This window comes from Rattus norvegicus, chromosome 20 (genome assembly GCF_036323735.1).
Source record: "Rattus norvegicus strain BN/NHsdMcwi chromosome 20, GRCr8, whole genome shotgun sequence".
NCBI lineage: Eukaryota > Metazoa > Chordata > Mammalia > Rodentia > Muridae > Rattus > Rattus norvegicus.
Genome location: NC_086038.1, coordinates 20,453,508 through 20,480,678, shown reverse-complemented (window position 1 = coordinate 20,480,678; position 27,171 = coordinate 20,453,508). Strand labels below are relative to the sequence as shown.

At 44.5% G+C, this 27,171-nt stretch overlaps 1 protein-coding gene across 7 annotated transcripts in view; it reads right to left on the bottom strand.

Moving 5' to 3' along the window:
• Arid5b (AT-rich interaction domain 5B) overlaps positions 1 to 27,171 on the bottom strand; it is a 183,997-nt gene that overhangs the window by 9,011 nt on the left and 147,815 nt on the right. For 4 of the 7 annotated variants that reach the window (NM_001107624.1, XM_039098745.2, XM_039098747.2 and 1 more), the window contains 3 exon segments: positions 938 to 1,136; positions 18,359 to 18,456; positions 26,411 to 26,463. In NM_001107624.1, the coding sequence (NP_001101094.1) occupies positions 938 to 1,136; positions 18,359 to 18,456; positions 26,411 to 26,463 (350 nt within the window). 7 annotated transcript variants of the gene reach the window in all.

The window sequence follows — 27,171 nt, the reverse complement described above, 5'->3', positions numbered from 1 at the left end:
TGTTTTTTGTTTTTTTTTTTTTGTTTTTTGTTTTAAATGGGCAGCTGGATGTTTGATTATTCACATTGAAACAGAGCCCAGATCAGTCTCCTTGGCTGGCTGGCTGCTACCAGGCATGATTTCCACTGAAAAACAGGGGTTGAGGCTTCATTTCAAAGGTCCAGAAACTACCTATCCATATGAGAGATTCTGGGGAATCACTTTGTAATTTCCCCATAACCAGTATAGACTAAAGTTGTTGATAAATTGATCTCAACCCGAGGCTGTTGAATGAGAAGCGACCGTTCCTAAAATTTTGGAGAGAAATCCCAAGGAGACACCCAGAGATTTTTATTAGCCCTTGTTCTCTGATACCTACTTGCTCCCCTCTCACCCATTTCCCCCAAGCCACACCGAGTTCTTACATAATCTGGCTATGAAATGGACAAGAAGCTACATTGACTTGGAGGGAACCCAGAGTTTCGGGAGGCTTTAGTCCTGCTCCTTTGGTCTCCAGTTCTAAGCTGTTGCTGCAGGTTTTCTACAGGGAATTCTCATCTTTCTAGACACTTGTCATGGCCATAGTCACTCCAAGCCATGTACTGCGCCATTGCATCTAAGTTCTCAAGGGAAGGAAACGCTTTGGGTTTCTAAAAAGATTTATTTTAATTAATTGATAGATTAGAGTTAAAATTAATTAAGTGTGCATGCGTGTGCGTGTGTGTGTGTACACGTGTGTGCTGGCCAGAGTACAACTTTCCAGACAGAATCAGTTCTCTCCTTTTAAACCTAGGTTATTAGGCTTGGCTGCCCTCTATCCCTCCCAGAGGCTTTGAGTGTGATTTCTCAGACCAGCCATGAGGTTTTCAAAGAGCAGGCTGGAGATTTTAGGATCTGGACACCATGGAGGCAGAGTGTGTTCCCCAGGGCTGGCATACCAAAGGGTACAGAAACTCACCTCAGACGGATCTTGGGGTTTGGGGGTATTCTCTTTTTCTTTCTTGTTTTTGGCCATTTCCTGTTTGATGCGTTTGTTTCCCGAGACTTTTGTTTTATTCTCATTTTCCTGTGCATTATTTTCCTGTTTCCGAGGTTTGATTGGAGGCAGAGGCTTATCTTCTTCCCCCTTAATAAATCTTTCATACGGCAGGATTAACCTAGACAGAAGGCAGAAGAGATGCGTCATTAGTTGGCCAATTCTAGTGACATTATCTTATGGAGTTCAGTGACATCATCTCTGTGGAACTTAGTAACATCACTGCTATGCAGCTTAGTGACATCACTGCTATGGAGCTTAGTGACATCATCTCTATGGAGCTTAGTGACATCATCTCTATGGGGCTTAGTGACATCACTGCTATGGAGCTTAGTGACATCATCTCTATGGGGCTTAGTGACATCACTGCTATGGGGCTTGCTTCCTCTTATATAGTAGCTCCACCCTCGATCTATAGCCATGCATTCTAAGACCCCTCATGGCTGCTGACTGCCATTAGTACCAAGCTCTCTCTGTATCTTATACTTTCCCTAAGCTTAAAAACCTAATAATGCTTACTTCATAAATTGAGTAGAGTTAGAGATTAGTAGCCATAATTAATATCAATTAGAACAATTAGAACAACCGACTGCAGTAGTAAAAGTTACATACACATACGTAACTGTCCAACACGTCAAGAGGAATATTGGTTTTCAATGGTGGCTGACCACGAGTAGCTGAAAGTCACACGTAAGTAACTTGTTGGGTGGCCTCATCCCTATGTTGTGTATATACCCCAGAGACTCACTCGATGTAATCTACTCTATTAGTGAAGCTTGGTGATCTGGTCTCCTAAATACTCCCCTGAAAGACTTCTATCCTTTTGGTTCTGTGAGCTGACATGCCAAGAACACCAACGGAGGTAGCCAAGGTTGACATTGTCACAATGGTCCCTAGCACTTGGCTGAATGCCGGTGACATCAGGAAAAATAGTGACAGCTGCTGTTCATTTACAGTTAAGTCAAATGCTTATCAAGTATCCACCCTGTGCCAGGCACTGCTCCAGATACTGAAATCCAGCCATGAACCAAATATTCTGAGCCTCTGACCTCATCCAGCTTCTATTCTAAGACAGGCTAGGCAGACAGTAAAAACCATTCCGTATGATCTACACTACATCTTCTTGGATCATTGTCATCCTCACTACCACCACCACCACCACTACCACCACCACCACCACCACCATCATCACCATCATCACCCTCACTACCACTTTCCCAAGATTAAACAATGAGTCTAAAAGTCACGGCCCCTCTTAGACCTGGAGCTTGAATGTGCTTGCACCTCTGGTCAGAGTTTTCATTTTTATTTACCTTAACACGGACCCAGGAGAAAGGAATTGCTTTCATGAAACCCAACCCTAGGTTCAACAAATAGGTACCACTGGGGGAAAAGTACAATATATTATACTGGCTTTGACACCTCACCACTGCCACACTTTGCAGACCAGCACTTGAGATCGAAGGTCAAGAGGAGGCCTGCTCAGTTTGGCCAAGACAGATGGATTCTCTGGCCCTGGAGGGGCAGGTAATCCCATCCAGGAGATGGTCTGTTTTTTTGGGGGGGCGCGTGCCAAGTTAGAAAGGGCCTTAGCAAGAAGGAAGCCAGCTAACCACCAAAGCAAGGAAAATCAGAGGGCTGAAAAATTCCGAACATTTTAATTACATAACTTTTAAAAACAAAGTGCATAAAATTGCTCTAAAAAGAGAAACATCAAACAGCTCTGTTTTTAATCTGTTCCCTTTGCAACGCAGCTCTTGATCTGAACTGGGAAAGGGCTGATGTAATTAAAAGGCATGGGTTGCATTACAATCCGAGTTTTCGACTCCAGTGATTAAAGTTCTTCTAATGCATTTGGTATGATTAATGACTCGCCGTGGGATTAATACAAGGCTCGGCCTTAAAAATATGAACCTTAATACAGCAAACATAATTTGTTTTAAATACGACAAGTTGACTCAATGAAGAAAATGTACTTGGCTTGGAGACAACAGCAATCTGCTCAAATATTGGGAATCCTTTATTTTTAAACTAAGACACTCGAACCTCCTCCTCCCCCCACCCCACCCCTAAGAATACTGATTTGCAATATTTGTCGAGTATCTCAGAATTGGTTTCTGATTACGCAATTTGTCTCTTAGCTACTTAAATATACACCACCGTTCTGGGTTTCTCAGTAAGGACTTGGGGACATCTGAGACACCGACAACAAAATGCAAGGACATTGTGGAAAAAAAAAAAGTCAAATGCGGATTTACGGTATTTTAGGGCCCAGGTCTGTTTACCGAACATGCACAGACAAGGTATGTGCTGCAAAGAGGCACGGGTAATACTTTGGAGGCCTCTGTCGGGCAGCGGGCCAGCCACGAAGATCAGCATAACCCGTGGGGGAGAGTTCTCTTCAGATCCCATTACAGCCCGGGTTTAAACACGTTACAACTGCTAAAACTGGAAACAGCTCTCTTCATGTAAGACTCACTAAAATAACGTATGGTTGCCAAGTACCTGCTTCCCACCATAATATTACAGTGTGTTTATATAATAAAAGCAGAACTGCACAGAAGAGAAAGAAAAGGCAGTCTTGTTCATACTTGAATCTACTCTGTCTCATCTCTAAAGTCTCCAATTCCCCCCCTAACTCCCCCTCCCACTCCCCCCAACACACACCAATTCTCTCTTCTGCATTGTTCAGGCTGGGACATGATCTCTTTTTTAATATCGAAAAGTAAGGGATCTTTTTTTTTTCCCTCTCCCCAAACCAGGAGCAAAATGCATTGAATATTTTGAGCTGGAAAAAAAATGTTTTAAATTGATTTTAATGAAAACACATTTTATTGTTGGGACAGATAGGTTTGTTGTGCTTTTGTTTTGTTGCCATGGGAACCAAGGAGCTCAGAGGCCCTGGTATTCCAACGTTTGCCATTTGTGGTACCTCCCTTCCTCCGGCTCCCTTGTCTAATGGAGATGGTGACATCACGAGAGAGAGACTCTCTTTCTTGAGAATGGTGGTACAGAGTGTGAAGAGAAGGAGGAGGAGGAAGGAAGGAACACAGATTACAGGATTGGGGAGCCCAGAAAGACCCTCACTCTGGGTTCTGACAGTCTCGTGCTAACCCAGATCTCTAGTGTACACCAAGGGACAACTTGATTTTATCTCATAATTTTGCGAGTTCATGAGACTGGGCAGGATTGTCATCCCCGCCCACCTCCCATCATCTTTTCTCATTTAGACTCAAATAAGCAGTGGGCAAGCCTCCAGCAATACAAAATATATCTTCACTTTGCTGGTCAGAAGCCTGAAGCCAGAAGGCAGGAAATTAGGAATTAAATGTTTCTCGTATCTGGGAAGAGGCATGACTAAGGGTAAAACTGAATCCAAACGCAAGCTCTACTTGTTCAAGGCTTCCCGAGGGTGTGTGTGTGTGTGTGTGTGTGTGTGTGTGTGTGTGTGTGTAGATCAATTGAATGCATGTTTTTTTCCCCATTTCTAAATCATTGAAATATAATCAGAGTTGCTCAGAAGGAGAAAAAAAAAAGAGCTCCCAAAATAAAACAAGAAAGGCAGCAGTTAAACAGAAAAATGGATGAAATATGAGTTCTGAGGAGCAGGGCACATTCCCACACAGTCCATAAACAAGCCCTGCTTCGTACAGTGACTTCCACTTGTTGGGACTTCCTTGAGTGGGTTTTTTTGGAAAGTTCTTCTTCAGTCACGGGGCAGCACAATTACCCCACAGGATACGATCTTATCATCATCGGATTATTAGAAGTTTTCTTTACCGCGCCAGAGGACGAAAGCTACGATAGGTTTCTGAGTGTTTCAACATTCCACACACACACGTAATCATTAAAAACACATTAGCTACTCTGAGATCAGCATTGCCCAATACAGGAAGCTGCGTAGGCCTGTATCCTATAAAAGGATATAGGGTAAGGCCACATGCCTGTGCCTCTTGGAGGATCGGTTCTCAAATATTTGTAGCACAGCGAAGATTTAATCAGCTTCGAAAGAGTCCAGATAAAAAGCAAACATGTATGCGCCCCCCGCCCCCAAGAAAAATGTATCTATTACACAGAAGAAATATTTTCATTGTGCTTCAACTCAAAGAATGTAGGCTGAGTCTTGGGTGGGTAGGAGCAGAGAGAACGTGAAGAAATACACTCATTAGTAAATCTGTACAGACACGCGTCTCTGTTTGCATTGAGGTTAGAGATTGAAAGCTGGGGAGATAAATGGGTCTTTCTTGTTGTCCAGATTTCCTATTTCAGATTAGTAAATTGCTTATTTACGGTGCCGTTAATGGATGTGCACTAGGTAAGCCATCACGTATTAAAGGGGAAAAAAAAACCCCAGCTTTTCCTAGGCATAAGATTTGGAACAGCATGAGATTTTATTTTATTTTTTTCCCCAGGAATAATACAAGAATAACATTTTTCCACCTCAAAGCAGAAACAGTAGGGGAGCCTTTTGCTATCACAGAGATCCTTATTAAATTCAGTCACTGTGAAAAGACAGATTCCCACACCCCCTTGTTCTTCTTTAAAAGAAAAAAAAATAATAAGGAAGACCTAAAAAAAATCAACCCAAGTTAAAATTAACAAATCAATGGCATTATAACCTTGACTTATTAATGTCTGAGCCGGTAAATTATCATCATACAAGAAATTGCCGGCTGGAAAATAGCGTGGCTTCGCTAAATCTCAAGTTGAATAATGGCGCTCGGCACACTAGGTTTTTAGATGTGCCCCGTCTGATATTATAAAATATTCAATACATTGCTCTACAGCAGACGTCAGGGGTCAGCAAATCTATTACTGTAATGTAAGGAATCTGGCAAGTTGCCAACTCTCTCCCTTTTATTATTATTTTTTTAAACACTGAAGTGAGTAATTTTATATTTACTATGTCTGCAATCTTCACGGGCCTTACCTCACTCTTTCTCAAGACAGAAAGTGGCAGGCTGACATCAGAGAAGTATATATTGCAGGCCTTGTCATTTACCCTTTACACAAAAGAAGAAAAAGCCTTCATGTTTATTAAGTGACAAGCCCTACCTTCCCTGTCAGCCGAGGGACAGAAACAATGCCTGGCCTATCTCATCCTAACAAGTAGCCGTGACGTCCCCTGAATTGGAGCATATGTGCATGGACGGGCTGAACTTTTGGGCCAAAACATTTAGCAAATGGTGCTTAAGAGGAGAAATAAATGGCAAGCTGTCTATTTATAGAGAGCTCTGAGAAGGATGTTATAATAATGTCCGGAACTGATTCAATTTAGAGAATTAAGAAAGAGAGTGGGGAGTCTTTAGGGTGTGTCTGCATCTCAAACCTACCCCAGCTGGCTCAGGGACATGCTCGCAGTATTAAACCAGCCTTTTAAAAACTCAAATTTGAATAATTCGCTATGAATTTTGGAGCAGACCAGGTAAGGGGCAGCGGTGACAAAGCTGGCATGTACGGTAGGTTAAAGACATGATCGTCATTCCTCCATTAGCAGGGCTTCTTTGTGGCAGTAGAAAAGAAACAACATGTTTACTCCACTGGGGCTTTGGAACTGATCTGACCCCCAAATGGCCTCATTACATCTCTGAGTTGACGCTGCGCTTGATAAATTCTAAGCCTTGGCCAGACATTTCCCTTCTGAGCCAGAAATTGAAAATATAACTCTGCTGTGAAATATGGGAGGCAATCTTTCATCAAATATGGACCGGGAAAATTGCCTTTGCTTTGGGAAAGATCGAGGGTATACACTTGCTAAGGCACAAACGAGTACAGAGGCGCTGACCACAGGCACACCCTGCCCACCTCCTTGCCACGCGTGAGACCACACCTGAGGAAACGCCAAAACAGCAGTGTAGGCACCCGAGAAACAAACCGGACGTATGCACGTGCGCTCTGGGACCTTGCAGAGGATGGAGATTGTCCCTTCGATGGGGACAACACATTTGAAGAAGGATCAGGTCCTGACCAGGATTTTCATATTATGGTGTTCATTTTAGTAAGAAAGAAAAAAAGTTACTGTGTGTGTGTATATACAGGGGGGTTTGGAGTGAAACAGCAGATGCCTTTGACCTGGAGGAGACCTGCCAACACCCCCAGAAACGGCTGGAGTGTTCAGTCCCTGATAGGAGTCAACCGAGTGGGGATATGAATGTTGGGAATACAATATGCAACACCGGAGGGAGTTTGCCTAAGTTACTAAGAGCAGGCAGTGCTGCACTGGCTGAAAGGAAGTCCTTACGAATGACCAGACTGGGGTCCATGAGGAGACACCAAAAAGATACAGGGTCCATTATCTTCCCGGACAGAGCGTTAGCATTTGTCAGAAAGGGTCTTTTTCCTGGGAAGGACCAGAATGGGAGGGCTGGCCGGGACCCTTCAGGACCCTCCAGTCTCTCCTGGAACAGTAAGAGAGCTTTGTTCTCGGGCCCACTGTTATTTATGATACCCTAGGCATCGTCCTAGAGTGCCCGTGAACCAGAGTGAGCAGGAGGTAAAAAAAAAAATGTGTCATTCAGAGACCCTGCAAGAGGACGGCTTGGCTCCTGTCAAGGTGAGCCAGTGTGGAAGAGGTAGGTAAATGGCAGGTGCTCTGAAGTGGAGTTGTAGAGGCAGGATGGAAAGGCAGAGAAAAGATCAGATATGCTGTCTATGTATAGAACACAGGTCCTAGTCCATACCAATAATTACGTGCTGTACCACCGAGTTATACCCAGCTACAGGTATATATTATTAATTTAGTCATTAGAGTAGCAATAGCAGCCACCATATTAAGTTGCTATTGATACGAGCAGTTTTCATGGCTTCCCTTCAAACCTTACAGACAGAGCTACTCACGTGTGTATTATTTTGCCTTCATTTAATGCGTGGCAAAAATGAGGATCAGAACTGGATCAAGGTGTCTGACCGGTGGGCCATGAGCAATACACATCCGAGGATAACGAGGAATGTAGCCCAACACATTTGTAGATGACAAGGTCATGTTGTACCGTCCTTGGGTTGGACAGTCCTCAACTAGACAGTGGTACACAGGTCCGCTAGGCAGAGCTACCTGCCCCGACATCTAGATGGCCATCTTCATAGATTGAAAAATAATCTCTTTAGGAGATAGCCTAATTGATTGCACCTGCCCATGTTCAGAAAGTTCTAGGCTGCTATGAGATTGTCTAAGAGATCAGGGAGAGCCTTCTTGTCTCAGAGGCAACGGGCCCATGGAATCCACAGGGCCATCCCACAAAGGGTCAACATCTCACATCAGAGGCAACCCCATAGCTTGAGGGGAGAGCACATTCCTTCTCTGACATACAGCAAAACAGGCACACACACAAGGATGTTCCAGGATGGGTTGAGCTTGTTTATGCAGCCCAATCTGCTATAAACAGTAAGAGAGACACTGACGTATTGCTTCTCCACAAAATTTTCCCTCCATGACTTAACGTTAGTGGAGCCATATTTCCCATGGTTTCTCTAATAAGAGCTCTTCTCAGCTCAGTTTACGAGGCTTGCTCAATACTTCTGAGGAGTTCTCTGTCTAGACTGATATCATACCCGTGCCCGTCAAATGAAGACCACTCTGAAGGAACCTAGAACGGGATTCATGGTTGACTCCATGCCCCAGAGATTATAATATACACTCACGACAGAAGATGGACAGACTATAACAACCCTACACAGTGCCAGACAACAGAAAAGATGGTAATAATGATTCCTCTCAATGACTAGCTCTGACTGGCGTGGCATGGATCCATTTCAAGGGCAGGGGACACCATTTCATGCATCTATGAGCATCACTGGAGTTCTCAACATCATATGCATCCCACAAGTGATGGCAGGCAGAGTCCATAGGGCTATCACACTGCATCCCAGTGAGGGCTATCACACTGACTCCCAGTGAGGGCTATCACACTGACTCCCAGTGAGGGCTATCACACTGACTCCCAGTGAGGGCTATCACACTGACTCCCAGTGAGGGCTATCACACTGACTCCCAGTGAGGGCTATCACACTGACTCCCAGTGAGGGCTATCACACTGACTCCCAGTGAGGGCTATCACACTGACTCCCAGTGAGGGCTATCACACTGACTCCCAGTGAGGACTGTCACACTAATTCCCAGTCACACTAGAAGCCACCACCAGCTCCAGGGCTTCTGTAATCTTCACTGGTCTCTCCAGCATTCATGGACAAACTTTGTAACAACTTGTACCAAAACACAAGGTTCCAAGAGATTTTCAGTGTCCAAGCTAAAGATACATTTTAATGGTAAACAATTACATTCTTTTTGTCACCTGAGCCTTCCTTGCCTTCCGCCCCCAACCCCCACACCCCAGCTTTCTCTCTTGGAAACATGTTTTCTGGATTTTCAATAGTTCCTTTGTGAAGGCTTGTGTCTGTTAGTCTCAAAATTGAAAAGATGTTTGTACAGTGGCAGGCTTGAGAATACGGTTACTTAATCTTCATGATAAAACCCCTGGAGGAGAGAGAAATCATAAGCCTCTTGTTGTTTATTAAAAAAAGGAAAGAGGCTAAGACACATCATCTATTATCAATTTAAATTCACGGTTGATGGGAACTATCAGGAAAGTTTGGGTAGGCCTGGAAGAGTTTCTCGAGCCTTACCATTTAAGTCCAAATGGCAGGGTGGTGGGAAAAAGAGACAACAAATGGACAGAAAGGAGACAATAAAGACTTGGGGAAGAAGAAAGTGCTGTTTGGCAAGTCTTTCTTGAGGAGGAGGGCAGCAAAGGAAGTGGCCATTGCTTCCAGCACAGCAGACAGACAGGCTTGAAGAGTGAGTGCCTGCGGCTGTTTCTACAGTCAGCAGTGTAAACTCCAACTTCTAGTCATTACAGCTCAAACCCAGAGGCAAATTTAAGAATTTTTAAACAGACACTTTTCAGATGCTGTTGCTTATGCTTACCAAAAAAAAAAATTTTTTTTTTAAACTATGGGATCTGTTTTAGTTTCCAGGCATTGGGAAGTTACCAGGACATTTTAGGCTTGCTTTGAAATCTAAAGAGTGAGGCTCTTGGGAGGAAATGACCTGAATGGCCTGTGTGGAGAAATTCTTTACGGATGATAAAAGGTTACTCCAGTGAGGGAGGTGGACACTCACCACATTCTGGTCTGTCCAGGGAGCAAGCCTAGGGGACACAGGCAGGCCAAGAGCAGCTATGCTAACACAGAAACAAGTTGAGTTTGGCTCTTTGGGCTACTGTGTCAGTAAGGACCAGCTGGACCTCTAGTATTGAGGGGACAAGGAAAGCTTGCTTGGTGGCAGTTTTGCAGAGAGAGGAAAAGAAAGCGTCTGCCTACAAGGGATTCCCGTGAACAAGATGGTGGCCAGGAGGCAAATGCAGGTCCTCGGAATGGCAGCTCCACTCTGGGTGAGGAATGGGGCAATCTACCTGTTGAATCAAATCTCTGAGGGGCTCGAGGACAAAGGATCATTATATGACACTGAGTCACAGGCCTTAGAAATCACAACCTCACTCTCTACTCCTTAGGTGTGTTCTAAAAGGGACCGCCTCTATAAAGTTTAAATTCATTTTATCATCATGCCCATGGTGCAGAATTGGGAGTTACGGGAAATTTCGAGGGAGGTGATGTCCCACGGTCCTTGCCCAGAAAACAGTTTAGTTTGATGATGGACTCAAGTCCTAACTCTACCTCTCTAAGGTCCAGCTCAAATCCTAGGTCCCACAAGAAGACATCTTGCTGTGGGTGGAAACCTCTCCCCTCTCTGCTGCCTCTTTGCCTTTCTATAACACATCTGATTTCTAACGTCTTAACTATCTAAGTGTCTCCCCTGGCCCATGAGTCAGACCTCTTGATACTTTAGACAAACCGGGAGTTTCTGAAGCTTTTTAGTGGTTACTGGAGGCTGCTGTCCAGTGGGAGATCAGAAGCTATGCCTGCGTTTCAGGAAACCCGTGCTTCCTTAGCAATCTCTGCTGCCAATGAGACACTGTATCAAAGCCACCCGAGTCTGTGACCATGGTGGGAACCAGCACATATCCAGTGACCAGAGGACAGGGCTACTCTTCCAATTGCCCAACCTGTGCCTTGATGCTGCTTTGGGAAAATATACTAAAAATGAGTTATTACGGAAAATAAAAGTTCAAAAGACACATGCAATGCAAGCCCTCACTTTTCTTCTTCTTTCTTTCTTTTTCCTTTTTTAGCATATTCAGTGAAAATAAAATTACTCTGCTCCGAGCCAAAGTGAGTTCACAGAGCTTACCTGCAGCTGGCCTGGTTCACTAAGCTTTCTCGTGGGCTGGTAACAAATAGTTCACAGACTAAATGTCACACACTAAAGCAGCTTAGGAACCACATATACATATACTACATATATGTACACCACATATACATACACTACATATACATATACAAAGTTCTAGGGTCCCGTCTGTGACTTTCTCAACTGTGTGTTTCTTGGCCTGAAGGGTGTCAAGGATACACAGACCCATGTCTCAGGCATGAATGGAATGGGAACTCGCCTTGACTTCCTTTCCCTTGGCTTCTTGCCCAGTTATGATTAGCTGAGGTATTTTAGAACCTGAAAGATCTAGGGGTCTGATTTTGAGCACAGTGCTTACTTATCTTACTCAGAGCACAAAGCTTCCCCCCACCTTGTCCACCACACCTTCAGAACAGCACGGCAGACCCCGTAGGCTGCCATTCATTTTCTGCCCCTGACCTCTGGGTTGGGTGTGGCTCACCCTAAGTCACTCTACAGTAAGCATTTTGAGCTGCTTGGAGTAACTGAGTCTTGACCAAGGAACTCTTGGGGGGGGGGGGGAGGAAGCAGAAGGTTAGAATTTGAAATTGGACATTATGCATGCAAGACGGATGAAGTGTAAACGTTCATTTCCCTCACAGACAAATACATTTGCTTCGGATTTTGATTTTCCAAATACTCGGAAAAGCACACCACGAAGTACTTTAGCCTTGATGCTCCTTTTTAAAATCCCTAATAACGACTTCATGTGTTCCACACAAACAGAGCATGTAATTTATTCAAGAAAATTAAAACCAGTAATCTAGTATTTTGTATAAAGATCCCCCTTTCTTGTGCTTCAAAAAAACATTATAAAAAAACCAAGAAAATTTGCATATGAAAACAGCCTTTAAAATGAATTACTATTCCAGGAAAAAAAAAATCATGCTATGAAAAAAAAGCCCACAGAAGCAGCCATTTTGTTTTTGTTTCTTACCCGATTTAAAAGAGGAAAGCGATTTAAGGCATCTTTAGGGTTGGACAAGAAAGAAAAACATGGTCCTCAGAAGAGCCCTTTGCCCAGGAGAACACAGACATTTCCTGGCGTCCTCATCAACAGTAACTTAATCTATAAATCCCAGCAAGAAATGTCGAGAGCAGCCTTATTTCATAAGCTTTGCTGAGTTTGCGACAGCTACATAGCAACAGCTTCGCGCTGGGAAAACACGAAGCCTTTTTACATTGGTAATCATCTGTAACATGAACAATTAAATACAGTACTAATGGACTATGGCCAGGAGCCTGGCACTAATATTAAACACTGACAGAGATGAATAGGTTTAGAAGCAAAACCAGGCTGACAAAGACATTTTTATGAAGTGCTTGGACCTATTTTATTTTAAACCAATCAGAGACAGGTTTGGACGAGCAGGGCCCTAGTGACAGGGAGGCATTCACGGCCACTGTACGGCCTCTGCTCTGCCTTAAATAAAAACACCCACTGATTCATTTCCACGGCCCCTACTTTTATTATTGCACTCATTAATAAACCCAAAGTGCCCAGCTAATAATATACAAGTAACGTTTAATGAGGAACCGGGGTTTGGGGTCCCCCCCCCCTTTCTTGTAGTAAAACAAAAACATTTACTGGAATCGTGAGCCGCACTGCATAAGAAATACATCAGCAGTAGATAATGTGATGTGGAGCCCTCGCTCCCTTATCATTGTCCAGGGAAGCAGAGCAGGAGGGAGGAAGTGGGAGCATGGTACTCCCTATATCAGAATGGAAAGAATATAATTCTTGCCCAGGGAAGCAGCTGGGGAGATGGCTCAGCAAATATCAGGTCCTGAGCTCGAAACCCAGCAACCATGTAAAACCTGGTAGTAGCAGTGTACTAAGGACCTCGGCACTGTGGGTCAGAGACAGATCCTTGGGGTTGGCTGGCCAGCCAGCCGAGCCTGATGGATGACAAGACCCTGTCTCAAAGAATAATGTAGGGACCAATGGGATGGTAAGGCCACCACTCACTATCAACCCTGAGGACCTGAGTTTGATCCCCAAAACTGTCCTCTGACCTTCACACACACTTGTTGTACTTGAACAGGAACGAGTGCATGCATGCATGCAGACATGTATACATGTGCATGTAACACACAAACACAGACAGACAGACAGACAGACACACACACACACACCCACACACACACACACTCAGATAAGAAACGAGAGGCTTTCTGGAAGGCTTCAGAAAAGTCACCACAAAGTTCAGAGCTCTCTCGACTGCCCCAGCTTCTTGAAAATGGTGGCTGTGCACCAAAGCGGCCAGCCATTTTCTGTGTGGCCACGCAACTTGTTACTGATAAGGATGAATGGATCTGATAGTATGTATGGCTTTAGCAACAGGCCAGCCTCTTCTTTGCTTAAAGTCCCTGATCTGATCAGAGTACTCCCTCTGGAGTACTATCCTCTGGGAGAACCAGTGAAAGAGCAGACATTTGTAGAACTATGGCCCAGCCTTATTTCCACTCTATGGTCCTTGGGATTATTGGTGATTCCCTGAAGGAACTTTTCATGGTTTCTTTTTTATTGTTGTGATAAAAAGTCCTAATTAGAAGTCACCTGGGGTGGGGCGGGGGAGGGCTGGAGAGATGGTTCAGGGGTTAAGAACACTGACTGTTTTTCCAGAGGTCCTGAGTTCAAATCCCAGCAACTGCATGGTAGCTCACAACCATCTGCAATGGGACCCGAGGCCCTCTTCTGGTGTGTCTGAAGAGAGTGACAGTGTACTCATAAAAAAGCAACCTGGGGAGAAAAGAGTCTATTTGTCTTGCACATTTCGATCACAGTCTATCAGCCAGGAAAGCCAAAGCGAGCACTCCTCAGGAGTGGGCAGCCTCTGTGGCCTGAGTCCTCCTCATGAGTCATTAATAAAGAAAACTCCCTGCAGATTTGCCCACGGACAATCTACTGAGGGCAATTCTTGAAAAGAGGTCCCTATTTCCCCAGATACCTAATCTGTGTCAAGTTGCCAAAAATCAACCAGTACAATCATGATTGGTTTAAAAGAGTGGTCTGAATGCATGCATAGTCTACATTAAAAATGTTCTGCACAGTCTATATTAAAAACAATAAAACCACGATCTTTAAGTATTGGTAGCTAATGGTTATTAATTACTAATTGTTTGTAGCATTCTGACCAGAAGGCTGAAGCAGTCTAGAGAGCAAAACTTGGCTACTGAAGAAAGGTCAAGGGCTTGTTATCAGTGCAGAATTACCCCAGTCTTTAAGCTCTGCGCACTCCTGACGGTGTGTCCAGACAACAGTGTCACCCGACAACAGCAGAGCCACGGGTTCTAAGCTTTCAGCTGTCCCAGAAGCCTGTGAGCACTTCAGTGTCCCTCAGTGCCTCATACTAACACTTTAAGCCATCCCCTAACTACTGAAGCCACCCCCTTCTTCTCAAGACATGTCCTACAGTTGACAATTTAACATGGCTTCCAGTCTACTACTTGCCATCCCCTAACTCAAATGCTGACCAAGAAATCCCAGAACTGGAAGATTATATTATACCTCTTGAAAACTATAATCCAATGGGAGACCAAAAAGTTACAGAATGTCTAGTCTTCTCCTACAAATTCAGAAAATGAAAAGAAAAATGTAAAACCTTTTAATAATGGGTTGTCGTTGCTAGGGCTTCCAAAATTGACAGTTTTACATCGTTTGGGAATCTACTTTTCTTTAGAACAGGAAAATCATTCAGTGAAGTACATTAAAAGTATCTGGGCATTCCGGTCAAGACTGTGGCACTGACAAAACCTCTTAAGGAAAACACACCCAGGGGCTGGAGACACACTCAGCATTTAACAACACCAGCTGTTCTTCCAGAAGTTGTTCAGATGCCAGCACTCACATGATAACATTTAACTATCCATAACTGCTGTTCCAGGGGACCCAACTCTGTCTTCTGGCCTCTGTAGGATCCTACACACACACCAGAGGCAAAATACCCATGTACCTCATTAAAGAAAAATGAAACACACACACACACACACACACACACACACACACACACACACACAGACACACAGACACACACACACACACACACACACACACACACTATACTCAATCCTTCTCTCTAACCCCGTTCTTTCCTGCTCTTGATCGTGTGAGGCTCTGTAAAATCTACTTAATGACTGTGCCCATTTGCCAAAGCAGTGAGCAGGCTGCAGCCTTGTGACTCCTTTCGCCAGTTTTGTTTGTCACTGGGTCCCCTTAAGATGAATGGTTCCGAGTGCTGGGAACTTTTGAAGAGGAGAGAGTATGTTTTTATGCCTTTCATGCCATGATTTGATTAGAGGCTCCTAAGCCAAAGATATAAGTAGGTTATGGTAGCCTCCAGCACCGTGGGCAGAGCCCTGACTGGTGAGATATTGTACTGGGGATCAGCTGTCCAATACAGTAGGTAACAAGAATGCGTGAGCTTTGATGCTAAGTACTGAGAGAAATCACAGTCACATTTATATATGTGAAAAACAGTGCTGCCAACAGCGGTAATTTGAACATCTCTTACTGACGTTTAGAATCTTTCCAGATTACAATAGGGCCAGGGCAATCTCTTGGGAATACTCCATGGGAAATTTTCATGAAGTACTAAACCCAACTGGATTTACTTCAATTGTTCTAAAACAAACATTCTCACTTTTGTTAACTGGCTGCTTAGTTAAAAATGAGGAACTGCTAGACGCCCTTAGACGTCAAGGGGACATAACGAACACATACCGTGTCAAGAAGAGTTATGAAGGATGCTGTATATGACCCACAGTGGGTGTCATGAACGTAGGTCAAAGTCGGATTATCAATGGACCATGAGAAAAATAATCAGCAACTTGAGTATTATCATTTTAACTATTTTACCAGCATGCTCTGTTCCACTAGCCAGGTGTATCTTGCTTTCAGTGTATGCACGAACACTATGAAGGCACACACATGTATGCACAGCACACAACCACACAGTCTCTCTCTTCCTCTCCTTTTCCCTCTCCCTCCCTCCTTTCTGTTTGAACTCTCCAGCCCTGGATTTGAACCCACCATCCTTCATGAGTCAGATACACCTTTTCTCACTTATGTTCTTTAGTAAGGATACTTTATTACAACAACGAGATCCGTAATTAAGTGCAGTAGAGGATGAATTCTGAACTGGCCTCCAACACCAAGGACATACATGTGTGCACATGTATTCTTGACACCCACAGGCATGTACACACACCATTACTAACCCCCTCTCCACTACCATAGGGCAGTGCTGGCTGTAAGGAAGCTGGTAGAACCTAAATAAACATTATGTATGGACTCGTCACGCAAAGCACGCCCCACTCAGGAATTTGCTGCCACTCCTCAGCTTCACAGTCAGTGCCAGGCACACAGTCAGTATAAGCACACAGTCAGTCAGTGCAGGCACACAGTCAGTCAGTGCAGGCACACAGTCAGTCAGTGTAGGCACACAATCAGTCAGTGTAGGCACACAATCAGTCAGTGCAGCACACAGTCAGTCAGTGTAGGCACACAGTCAGTCAGAGCAGGCACACAGTCAGCGCAGGCACACAGTCAGTCAGTGCAGGCACACAGTCAATCAGTGCAGCCACACAGTCAGTCAGTGCAGGCACACAGTCAGTCAGTGCAGGCACACAGTCAGTGTAAACACACAGTCAGTCAGTGCAGGCACACAGTCAGTCAGTGTAGGCACACAGTCAGTCAGAGCAGGCACACAGTCAGTCAGAGCAGGCACACAGTCAGTCAGTGCAGGCACACAGTGTAGGCACACAGTCAGTCAGTGTAGGCACACAGTCAGTCAGTGTAGGCACACAGTCAGTGTAAGCACACAGTCAGTCAGTGCAGGCACACAGTCAGTCAGTGTAAGCACACAGTCAGTCAGTGCAGGCACACAGTCAGTGCAGGCACACAGTCAGTGCAGGCACACAGTCAGTGTAAGCACACAGTCAGTCAGTGTAGGCACACAGTCAGTCAGTGCAGGCACACAGTCAGTCAGTGTAGGCACACAATCAGTCAGTGCAGCACACAATCAGTCAGAGCAGGCACACAGTCAGTCAGTGCAGGCACACAGTCAGTGTAGGCACACAGTCAGTCAGTGCAGGCACACAGTCAGTCAGTGTAGGCACACAGTCAGGTCAGTGTAGGCACACAGTCAGTGTAAGCACACAGTCAGTCAGTGCAGGCACACAGTCAGTCAGTGTAAGCACACAGTCAGTCAGTGCAGGCACACAGTCAGTGTAGGCACACAGTCAGTCAGTGCAGGCACACAGTCAGTCAGTGTAGGCACACAGTCAGTCAGTGTAGGCACACAGTCAGTGTAGGCACATGGTCCTTAACACAACTTGGGGGATGGAGGAGGTGCACGGGAAGCGGGCAGATGGGACGGGACATGACTCCAGCCCACAGAGCCTTCCCCAGAGGCCCTGATGTATTCTTTCTTGGTTGTATCATCAGCGCTTTCCTGACACAGGTGGGCCTTATTAGAAAACCAAGCCATGCAGAATTTGGCCCGAGATTTCCTTGATGGAAAGAAAGCGGATCTATCAGTGAAGAAATCCTCACAAGGTATGGAAAAGCAGACCACGTAGACATAACCCCAGGCAGTGCTGCTGGGTTAAGGAATGCCTGGTTTCCAGGGCTCAGGCACACGGGAACCTCATGGCAACATTCCCCATCTTTGATTTCCAGAAGCCCAAATGGTTCCTGATAAATGGGCCTCCTGAGAACATCCCTAGCAAGACACACTTGCAGAGGCAGGGGCATTGCCAGACAGGTGGCCACAAGACAAAAACCTAAGTAAAGGCACACCTAATTTTAGTCTGGGTGACCAGAGAGCATGCTATGTAGAGGAGAATACCGGGTGTGTGAGGAGAGAGGAAGTTGGGGGATGGGCATGAGTGGGGGGGAGGTGAGGGAGTGGGGGGAGGTGAGGGAGTGGGGGAGTGGGTGAGGGTATTTTGTCTTCCTAATGGTCCTTTAGATTTCCCCCATCTTGTCTTTATCCCGAACCGTCTTCCAACGACGCAGTTTTAGTTAGGCCAGGCTTTTGCAGGCAATGGCTCCTTACCTTTCGTAGTGTCTGCGGGTACAAGTGGCCGCACTGGTGCTCCCAGGATTACCGCCTAACTCGTCGTAAATGTGTTTCCACTGACGGCGGGCTGTTATCTGAAAAGACGGCAACGAGAGATTCAATCTAGCATCGAGAGTGAGCTGTAGCGCCAGGGTCATTCATTATACACAACATTCAGAAGAGAACAGACAGCCCTGGACACCCGGAAACAGAGCTGGTGAGTTTAAGGGGGGAGAGGCAATGGCTTTAACAGAAGATCTCTCGCTTCACAATAAAACATGGCTTCCGACTTCTGATACTGCGTGCCAGCCTTGGCTAACTTTATCTAAGGCACCGTCTCCCTAGTTATTCAAACAGCGGTTGGCCCCCAAGGTCCCAAACACACACACCCTGCTCCTTCTATGTTATGTGACACAGTACAAAATAAAGTTACATTTCCACTGAACTGTATGCTAGTTCCCCAACTTAAATGGATCACAGTTGACACTGGCTGCCGGAAGCGGGAGGAGGTGGATGGCCAGCCACACTACTTAAAGAAAATGTTTCCCTCAAACACGTTTGTTTATGCATCTTCTGACCCTTTGGGCCATACAACGTGTTTCCTGCTTTATAACAAAACAGGGCACTAATAAAGCGATCATATAGATTAATGAAAGTGATAAGCAGTGGAAGAATTCACAGCCGTCCGGACAGTCTATCATCACTAAAAGGAAGCCTGAGTTCGAGGTGTGCCTATCCAATCTGTTTGTCTCTATTCACACAGAGCAGGGAAATGGGATATTAATCAGATCTCATGAAAACACACATATTCCCAAGGTGAAATGCTCACCGTGTACCTTATCGAGTTGGGTGTATAATATCAAAACAATAAACAATACCCTGCCCTGTACGACGTGGTCTCTTTTTATTTTTGCCCATAAGTTTTACTGTTGTGCATAGATTGGGATTTTGCAAAATGACAGATGCTAAGATCTGGACATTGATTATTTGGGGTGTGGGGGGGTGGGGAATCACATGGCTCGCCTACCGAACCTGAGCATGTCTGAGGCTAGGACAGGTTCTGACAACCATGTGCACATTTCTAAACAGTTTACGGCCATAAACCAAAAATAAAGAGGCACAATTTCTTTCCTCAAAAACTCCTCATGCCTGATACCAAGGCCCCTTTATTTAGACATCGCCCAGCAAGGTCTTCATTTAGATAAGGGGAGGTCACAAGGTGCACAGTAGGACTGCAGGAACAGCTAAGCACATCCCTGTAACCACTGCAGAAGCAGTTCCCACTCTGGTCATCTGTGCAAACAGCACATTCTATTTTACACTACACAGCTTGCATTTCTGTTGACTCTTGCCATCTCTCAGGGGACAGACACGGTTGGGACATGAAGAGACCGAGACTCAGGAAGGACCCATCACTTGTCTAAGGATACACAGTACAGTAGGAGCAAACCCTCATCTACCCAGTTGCCTTCCAGTACCCAGAGCTGATGTCTCTGTGCTGTTATCAAAGCTACCTCCCATCAGATTGATCTGAAAATACAGGCCACACCAGGCATGAAGGCTTTTTCCCCTGAGTTCTCAGCCTTTTGGGTTTGGGTCAGCAAGACTCGGAGAGTAAACTGAAAAAGTGCTTTCTGATTTGTCAGTCTCTCACATTCTGAAGCTAAAGGGTTCCTCTGTGCTGACCCTTTGTCTCTAGGTAGAACACAGGGGCTCTGCTATGCTGTTCACTACAGAGTCCTTTTTCTTGAGCTGTATTTCCCTGCCATCCCTTCTAGGAAGTCACATCAGATGCTAGAGATTTGGGACATGGCCATCTACCTATACTTCATCTCATTTTAGGACAGAGTTGGGTACAGAGAGTGATGGAGGTGGGAAGGAGGTGGGCAGAGGTCAGAGGTCAGAGGTCAGAGGTCAGAGGACAGAGGTCAGAGGTCAGAGGACAGAGGTCAGAGGTCAGGTGAGAAAGAAACAGATAAGGCTTTCAAGGCTCCTAGCTTAATGGACATCACAACTCCAGACAACCGCAAAGACTGAGCAGACTGCACTCAGGTGCGAGAACCAATCAGGATACACGTGACAAGCTCACTCTGAAGACCACTGAGAATCACTTTTTTCCTAGCATAGGTAAAATTAAAGGGTCTCCAAAAATCACAGCATGCCCCTTAGGTCCAGCACACATGCTCATGTTTTCCAAGTGACCTTTAGAATCCAGATGACATTTCAGAGGGGCACCAAACAAGTTGTCTATACCGCTGTTTGTATGAGAAAACGGCAGTAATGAGCAGAAATAAACCCAAGTCCCTCCGTAGTTTCACTGATGAAACTATTGCTTCAAGAGTATTTTGGGGAGGTGGTGGTATACAGAGATATAGCACAGTCAGTAGGACCCTTGAGTATAAACATGAGAACCCAGGTTTCATCTCCAGAACTTTCACGGAAAAGCCACCACAGGTGGTGGTTTATGCTTGGAACTCTAACACTGGGGACTTAGAGATGGGTGGCGCTGTGGGGCTCAGTGGCCAGACAGTCTAGCCTACTTGGTGATGTATAGGCCAATGAGAGGCCATGTCTCCGAAACAACAATGAGATCCCTCAGAACACCCAAGGACAAAGAGCCAGTCATCTGGTCATAAATGTGACCATGGCACTCACTCAGGGGCTCACAGCAGCTCTGGTCCCAGCACAAGACCAGTCCAGGATGAAGCCAAGCCGGCAAGATCGGCAGTGTTCTCAGACAGGTCACTGCACTCAGCGAGAGTTATAAGACAAAAACCCACCACCAGCAAAACAGAGCAAGCTAAACCAAAATAAAACACAAAACAGAAGGCGTGAAGTAGGGAGGGAGAGAGAGGAATGTTGGGGACACCTGTGGAAAGGAGGGGGGTTGGGGGGCCTGCGGGAAGTGGAAGTTGAAGTTGAAGTTAGGGGGTGGAAACATCGTGACCCATCATTTACATGTATGGGTCTGTGAGCGAGTAAATATATTATGTTCTCTTTGAAAAAAGGCGCAGGGCAACTAAGGACACACGCGCACACGCACGCGACTGCAGGACGGCCACTTGAAAGCCTTGGAGACTTTAATTTATCTACTTTTTAGATTACGAGGATAAAATCATACTGGGGTCTGGGGGGTCTAGTGAAACAGACGGAACTAGGAGCTTTTGTGGACTTGAGTTTTTCCCGGTGGCTTAAGAATGGGAAGTCAACACAAAGTCAAGGGATGCGCATGCGCGGGCGAGCTCCTAACGTAGCTCAGGCTGCCTGGGAAACAGAGCTTTGTCTGGGCACCTTGAGGTGGGGCTGAATTCAAGGAAGATGACTTTTTTATTCCTGGTAGTACTCCAGGAACTGAAGCCGTTCAAGACTACATGACATCATCTTTGGCCTGGACCATTCTGAAATAAGCCAAACGCTTGGTATGTTCAAGAATGCTAGGGACAGAGCCGGAGGATGTCTTCAAATTGATGTCAGAGCCAGAGTCTGACGTCAGAGCATAATCCGGCAGGCAGCCAAGTGCCTTGTCCCAGATGAACACATCATGGCGCTGCCTCATTGGTGGGGCTAGAGGGGTCTGGGAGCACAATGCTGTCGGTGCCTCCTTCTGTGCTCTGATAAATTTCTCTCGGCACCCGTTGTGCTAATACCACTTTCTCTCAGAATACTGCACGGGGCTTTCCACCAGGTGGTCAGTGAAGTTACCTTAAAAAACTACAGCTGATGTGCTCCCTCACGCTTCAGAGACTCCCCTGGTAGTTACTGCTTCCCCAGATGCACAGGAAGGACCCTAGCTCAGGGGCAAAGCGATATCCCTTTCTGGATTAGAAAGAAAAGACTGGGTAGAGGAGTGTCTAGCTGGAAGTCTGCAAAGAGCAAGCCGTTGCCAGCAGCCAATCAAAAACCCTCAAGATGCAGTGTTTTAGGGAATCAAATCTGTTAGATACATTTATGATCCCCAAACCTCAAAGCAGAGAGAAACTTGCTGTATTTCCAGTAAAGGCAGAAGAGACTGAGAGAATGGTACATCGCCAGCCAACATTACAGACTTAAAATGAAACTTCTGCCTCTCTCTCTCTCTCTCTCTCTCTCTCTCTCTCTCTCTCTCTCTCTCTCTCTCTCTCAAATTGAAATTGGAGGATTGTGAAGAACAAAAATGAAACAATCCATAATCCACAATTCAAACCAGAAGGTTTGGAATAGTTCATAACCACAAACAAAAACAAGCCAATTAAGATGTTCTTGTTCATAACCAGAGGGAACTCCAGAGACCTGGTTTTGGACAGTCATACAGTAACACGTCTGCAAGCTTGATGCTTGAATTTTGGACTGGTCCTGAGTATTTATATTATCAAATATCTACATATCAAGTATCTGCATTATCTATCCATTTAAACCTTTCTCCTAAATTCTTACATTTTTCCCCCTTAAGAATGAGATGTTATCTCAGGTTGTAACTGGTTGGTTACTAGGAAAGGTTAGCATTCTGACATGTATATGGGGTGGTAACTTGAAAGGGCTGGGGACGTATCTCAGTACTACAGTACTATGAATTCATTAGCCATGGTGAGAACAAACAAATAAGCAAACAACAAAAAACTTTAAGGACAAATTTCCAGTCTTTGATATGTGATTTTGATAGAGGACGTAATTGAAGACAGGTTCCATTTGGGACTATACTACAGCTGGTATTCATGGGCTGAAAGATGATATCAACATCACTCCTAAATATGAAGAAAATATCCTAGATATATGAGAAACTGCCAGGAATGGAAGGCACAAGAGACAGTAATTTATAAGTGTCTCCTCTCACCTATACTACTACAGACACTGTATCTTGGGGACATCCTGCAGGCAAGAATATGAAGAAAATACCACGATGGGGAATGCCACTAAGTTAAAATCTGAAAAATACAGTGGCAATTACCAGCAAGCTAGAACCGGAAGACCACCACCACAATGGTCTTAGAAACTATGCCTTAGTTTCCTTCTTTGTATGACAAAGGACATAAACAGAACAAGGATTCTTTTCCATGAAGAGGTCAAGTCATGACAAAAACGTTTTGTCAAGGTGCTATAATTCCTTTTACTCAAAATGGAAAGCTGCATCCAGATTTACCAGGAACTTTTCCCAGCATGAAAAGAAAATAACAGAAACATGGTGCCTGTTCTTGAGCCAAGGGAAGACTGACATTCGAAGATGTTCTAGGCTGCCAAACTAAAACCTCACTGAAAAAAAATCTAAGATTCGAAGTCAAAATACTCCAAGAAAAAAAAATGTATTGTGTACCTACCTAGCAGGGCCAAAAGTTTAGATGTAGATAGTAGAAACATAGTTAGGTGCCAACAGAAAGCCGGAAGTTAGGGAGAGAGGGAGGGAGGGGGATTTAAAAATTCCATTCCTAAGTAGACGGAGGGAGGACTCCCATTGGGTCCTTCGTGTATCCTCCAGATTATGCATCTCCCACCCATGCTACTTGGACATAAGGATTTAAGCTGAAGGCAGTTGAGAACACACACAAAGAGAGTCCCCACTCTTCCTTGTCCATCTGTCATTGGTACAGATTGCCTATGGAAAAGGTATCTTCCACAGTAAGAGAGAGAAGAGAAACTCATTCTTAAATGGGGTGACATCCTTTACCCTTGCTCCCTTCCCCAGCCTACTAAACAGTCCCCAACCCCTGCATCCAACTCCTGTTCTCTCCTGGGCTCGTTTTCTTGTCTTCATCTATCAAGAACTCTCTACTCAGTCTCTTGTCCCAGGCACTGGCCACTCTAGTTGCCCGACCTTGCTGTGACCAAGTTTATCCTATCTCTATGTTGGAATGCTCTCCCTAAGAAAGCCATGGCAAGGTGGATCCAACCCCTCACCTGCTTCTGAAGGTCACCTCAGAGCCGCTTTCGTCCAACACACTTATCCTGCAGGTCTCGTCAGCACATCTGAGCCTTGAAGGCTCCTTCCCTCATTTCTTTTTTTTTTTTTTTTTTTCTTTTTCTTTTTTTCGGAGCTGGGGACTGAACCCAGGGCCTTGTGCTTCCTAGGCAAGCGCTCTACCACTGAGCTAAATCCCCAACCCCCCTTCCCTCATTTCTATCAGGGAGATCACTTTGTTTCTACAGGGTGATGGTCTTTTCAATTTTTTTCCACCCATAATTTAATGACTGATTCTCTTTAAAGTAAGTGCCTTAAGGATCAGGATGGCGAACCTAGATCTTTCCTTTCTCCCGTGGTGTCTAACCTATGTCTCACATGCATATGATGGCCAGTAAACATGGTCAGGTAATCTGCTGATTTATGTTCATTTATTCATTCAACAAAAGAATCAATTCTATGAGTCCAAAAGTACTGCAAATGCGCCCCCAAATTTATCAGAAGTTTCTTCTATTTGTTCCACACCAACTTGGGAGTCTTGTAAAGATACAAGAGATATGAAGACAGGAAACACTGAATTCTGTGAAATCTGCTGGACTCTTCCTATCAGTTCACGGCATGAAGCTCTGGAGTTTGAAAACCATATTTCACAACGCTGTGCAAATATCATGTAACCAACCTCGGTCACAGTTCACCAGAGTGCAGCCCCATATTCTTCACGTTGTAAGATCAGCTTACAAGTAGAGGCTGAGAGGCTGACTGGTGAGCTCAGGAGACTAAGTTTCCATCCTTTCACACAGAGGAGACCTATAATTAGCTCAAGATTTTGCAGAACCATGAGCTATAACTGTGGCAGGGAGTCCATATCTTAATCCATCAACAGATTTCGCCAAGTTAAAAAAAAAAGCTATTTATTTTTGCACAGGGTACTTTTATAAAACAAATCTTGCAAATGAACTTGCATCTATGAAATGAACATTTTACATGTGTTCATGGGCTGGGTTTCTTTATAAACACATTTGCCCCCATATAGCAACCAGTTCACATATGCACGTCAAACCCTTTTTTAGCCAGAATTCCTAGCAGATATCTCAATGGTAAATATCAGATTATCTGACTCAAATAGCACTTTCTACAATTTCCTGTGCCCAGACTCCTACATCAAAACATTCTATTAGTTTCTGGAACAATATACGTTATATGGCAAGGATCACTGGATTGCGGGGTTGGGGTAAAATAAATATAATTTTCTTGACTTTGTGTCTGTTGCTTTCATTTTACTACAGTACAGAGGTCTCTCAGATTACTTCTTAAAGGAAGAAAAGAAATAATTTTCCACTCAATTGCCAGAGGAACTATACAACTTAATCTGATTATCGTGTGGGAGAGAAAAACATTCCCAATGACGCCATCTTCCTATGTCAATTAATTTTATTACAGATGTCGTCTCTCTGAGCTACGTTAATGCAGATCTTTCTCCCCCCCTCCGTATTTCAAGATCTTAATCTCCGTTTGTCCCTCTGATATTTTATTGGCTCAGAAATACACGCTGTAAAAATCCATGGCCATCAAATTTTCCCGTGGGCTAAAAATAACTCACTCCTGTCAGTTAGAATTAGCTGATAAAGAATGTCAGAGCCTGTTCTGAATAAATTTGATAACTTCCTGTTTATGTAGCAGTGACCCTTGTCTAATAAAGCTTCTTTTGCCCTAGAATGAGAGGAGGCTGTCCTCTATTCTATTCCTTAATGGCCAATCCTGATGACTTCTGAAAGCCTTTAATACATTTCCCATATTAGACATGAACAGATGTCAGGTAGGTTGCCAAGGGAGATTTCTTTTATGCAATCTTGGCTTGTCGGACAATCATAGACCTTTCTCAACATGGGAAAAAATTACAGACCCAACTAATTTCCCTGACAGGGGAGAGTTACATATGTTTTCCACTTGTAGTGTTTTACGACAAGTTTACAGTTTTGCCAAACCTGGAACTAATTGGGACCATTTCCAAATCTGGCCCAATAAACCCCCCAAAGTGTAAGAGCCATTGGGAAAGGCAGCCAATGATGGTGTGCTTGCTTTTCAGTTCTCCTCCATTTTGGCCAGAGACAGAGGGGTTGGGGGCGGGGGGAGAGAGTCAGATTGTGAAATCATTTCATTTAAGTTGCTTAAACACTTACTGTTTCATATCCTCCCAGTTTTTGAGCAGCTTGAAACATAGTCCAAAGGTTAACTGTTAGAGGGACAATAAGTATTTAGATAAGCATTGCATTAACACACTTTCAAGAAACGTCAATTCAAACATTTTGTTTTGTTTCTCAATGAGAAAGAGAAGAAAAAAAAAACAGTAACAACAACAAAAAAACCCAATCACCTCTATCAACAACAATAACAACAACAAAACGCAATCACCTGCACCCCATAGAGCTAAATTTCTGGGAAATAATTCACTCGAGGGGCGTTCAACATTATAGGATCTACTATGTTTAACCCTTAAAAAGTATTTCTTGAGAGAGGGTCGCAACACTACAGTGCCTGTGGACTTTAAAAACAAATAGCATCGTCTTGTTTGTCTTTTCATCTGCAAAGGAAGAGAAGACATTGGCAGGACCTTGGGGAATGTGTGGGAATTCAGAACAGGGGTGTGGGTCTTGCTCAGTTCTCAGAGAGAAGGCCTTGATGGCCACGCTTCCTCCAGATAAGATTTCTCTGTGATCAGTAAACAGTCACTTTAATATACAATTACTTTCTTAGACTGCTTGATAACGAAGCTGTATTAAAGGATTTGGCTGTATTTTTGCCAACATGTGTCTGGCATGTGAGTGTAGAAAACAGGCAGGTCACATGCCAGGCCTGAGTCACACAGTAAGGGGAAATAGCCGTTCACAGAGAAATGGAGTCATGGACCCACTTAGCTCCCTATCTGTGCCTGAGATAGCTG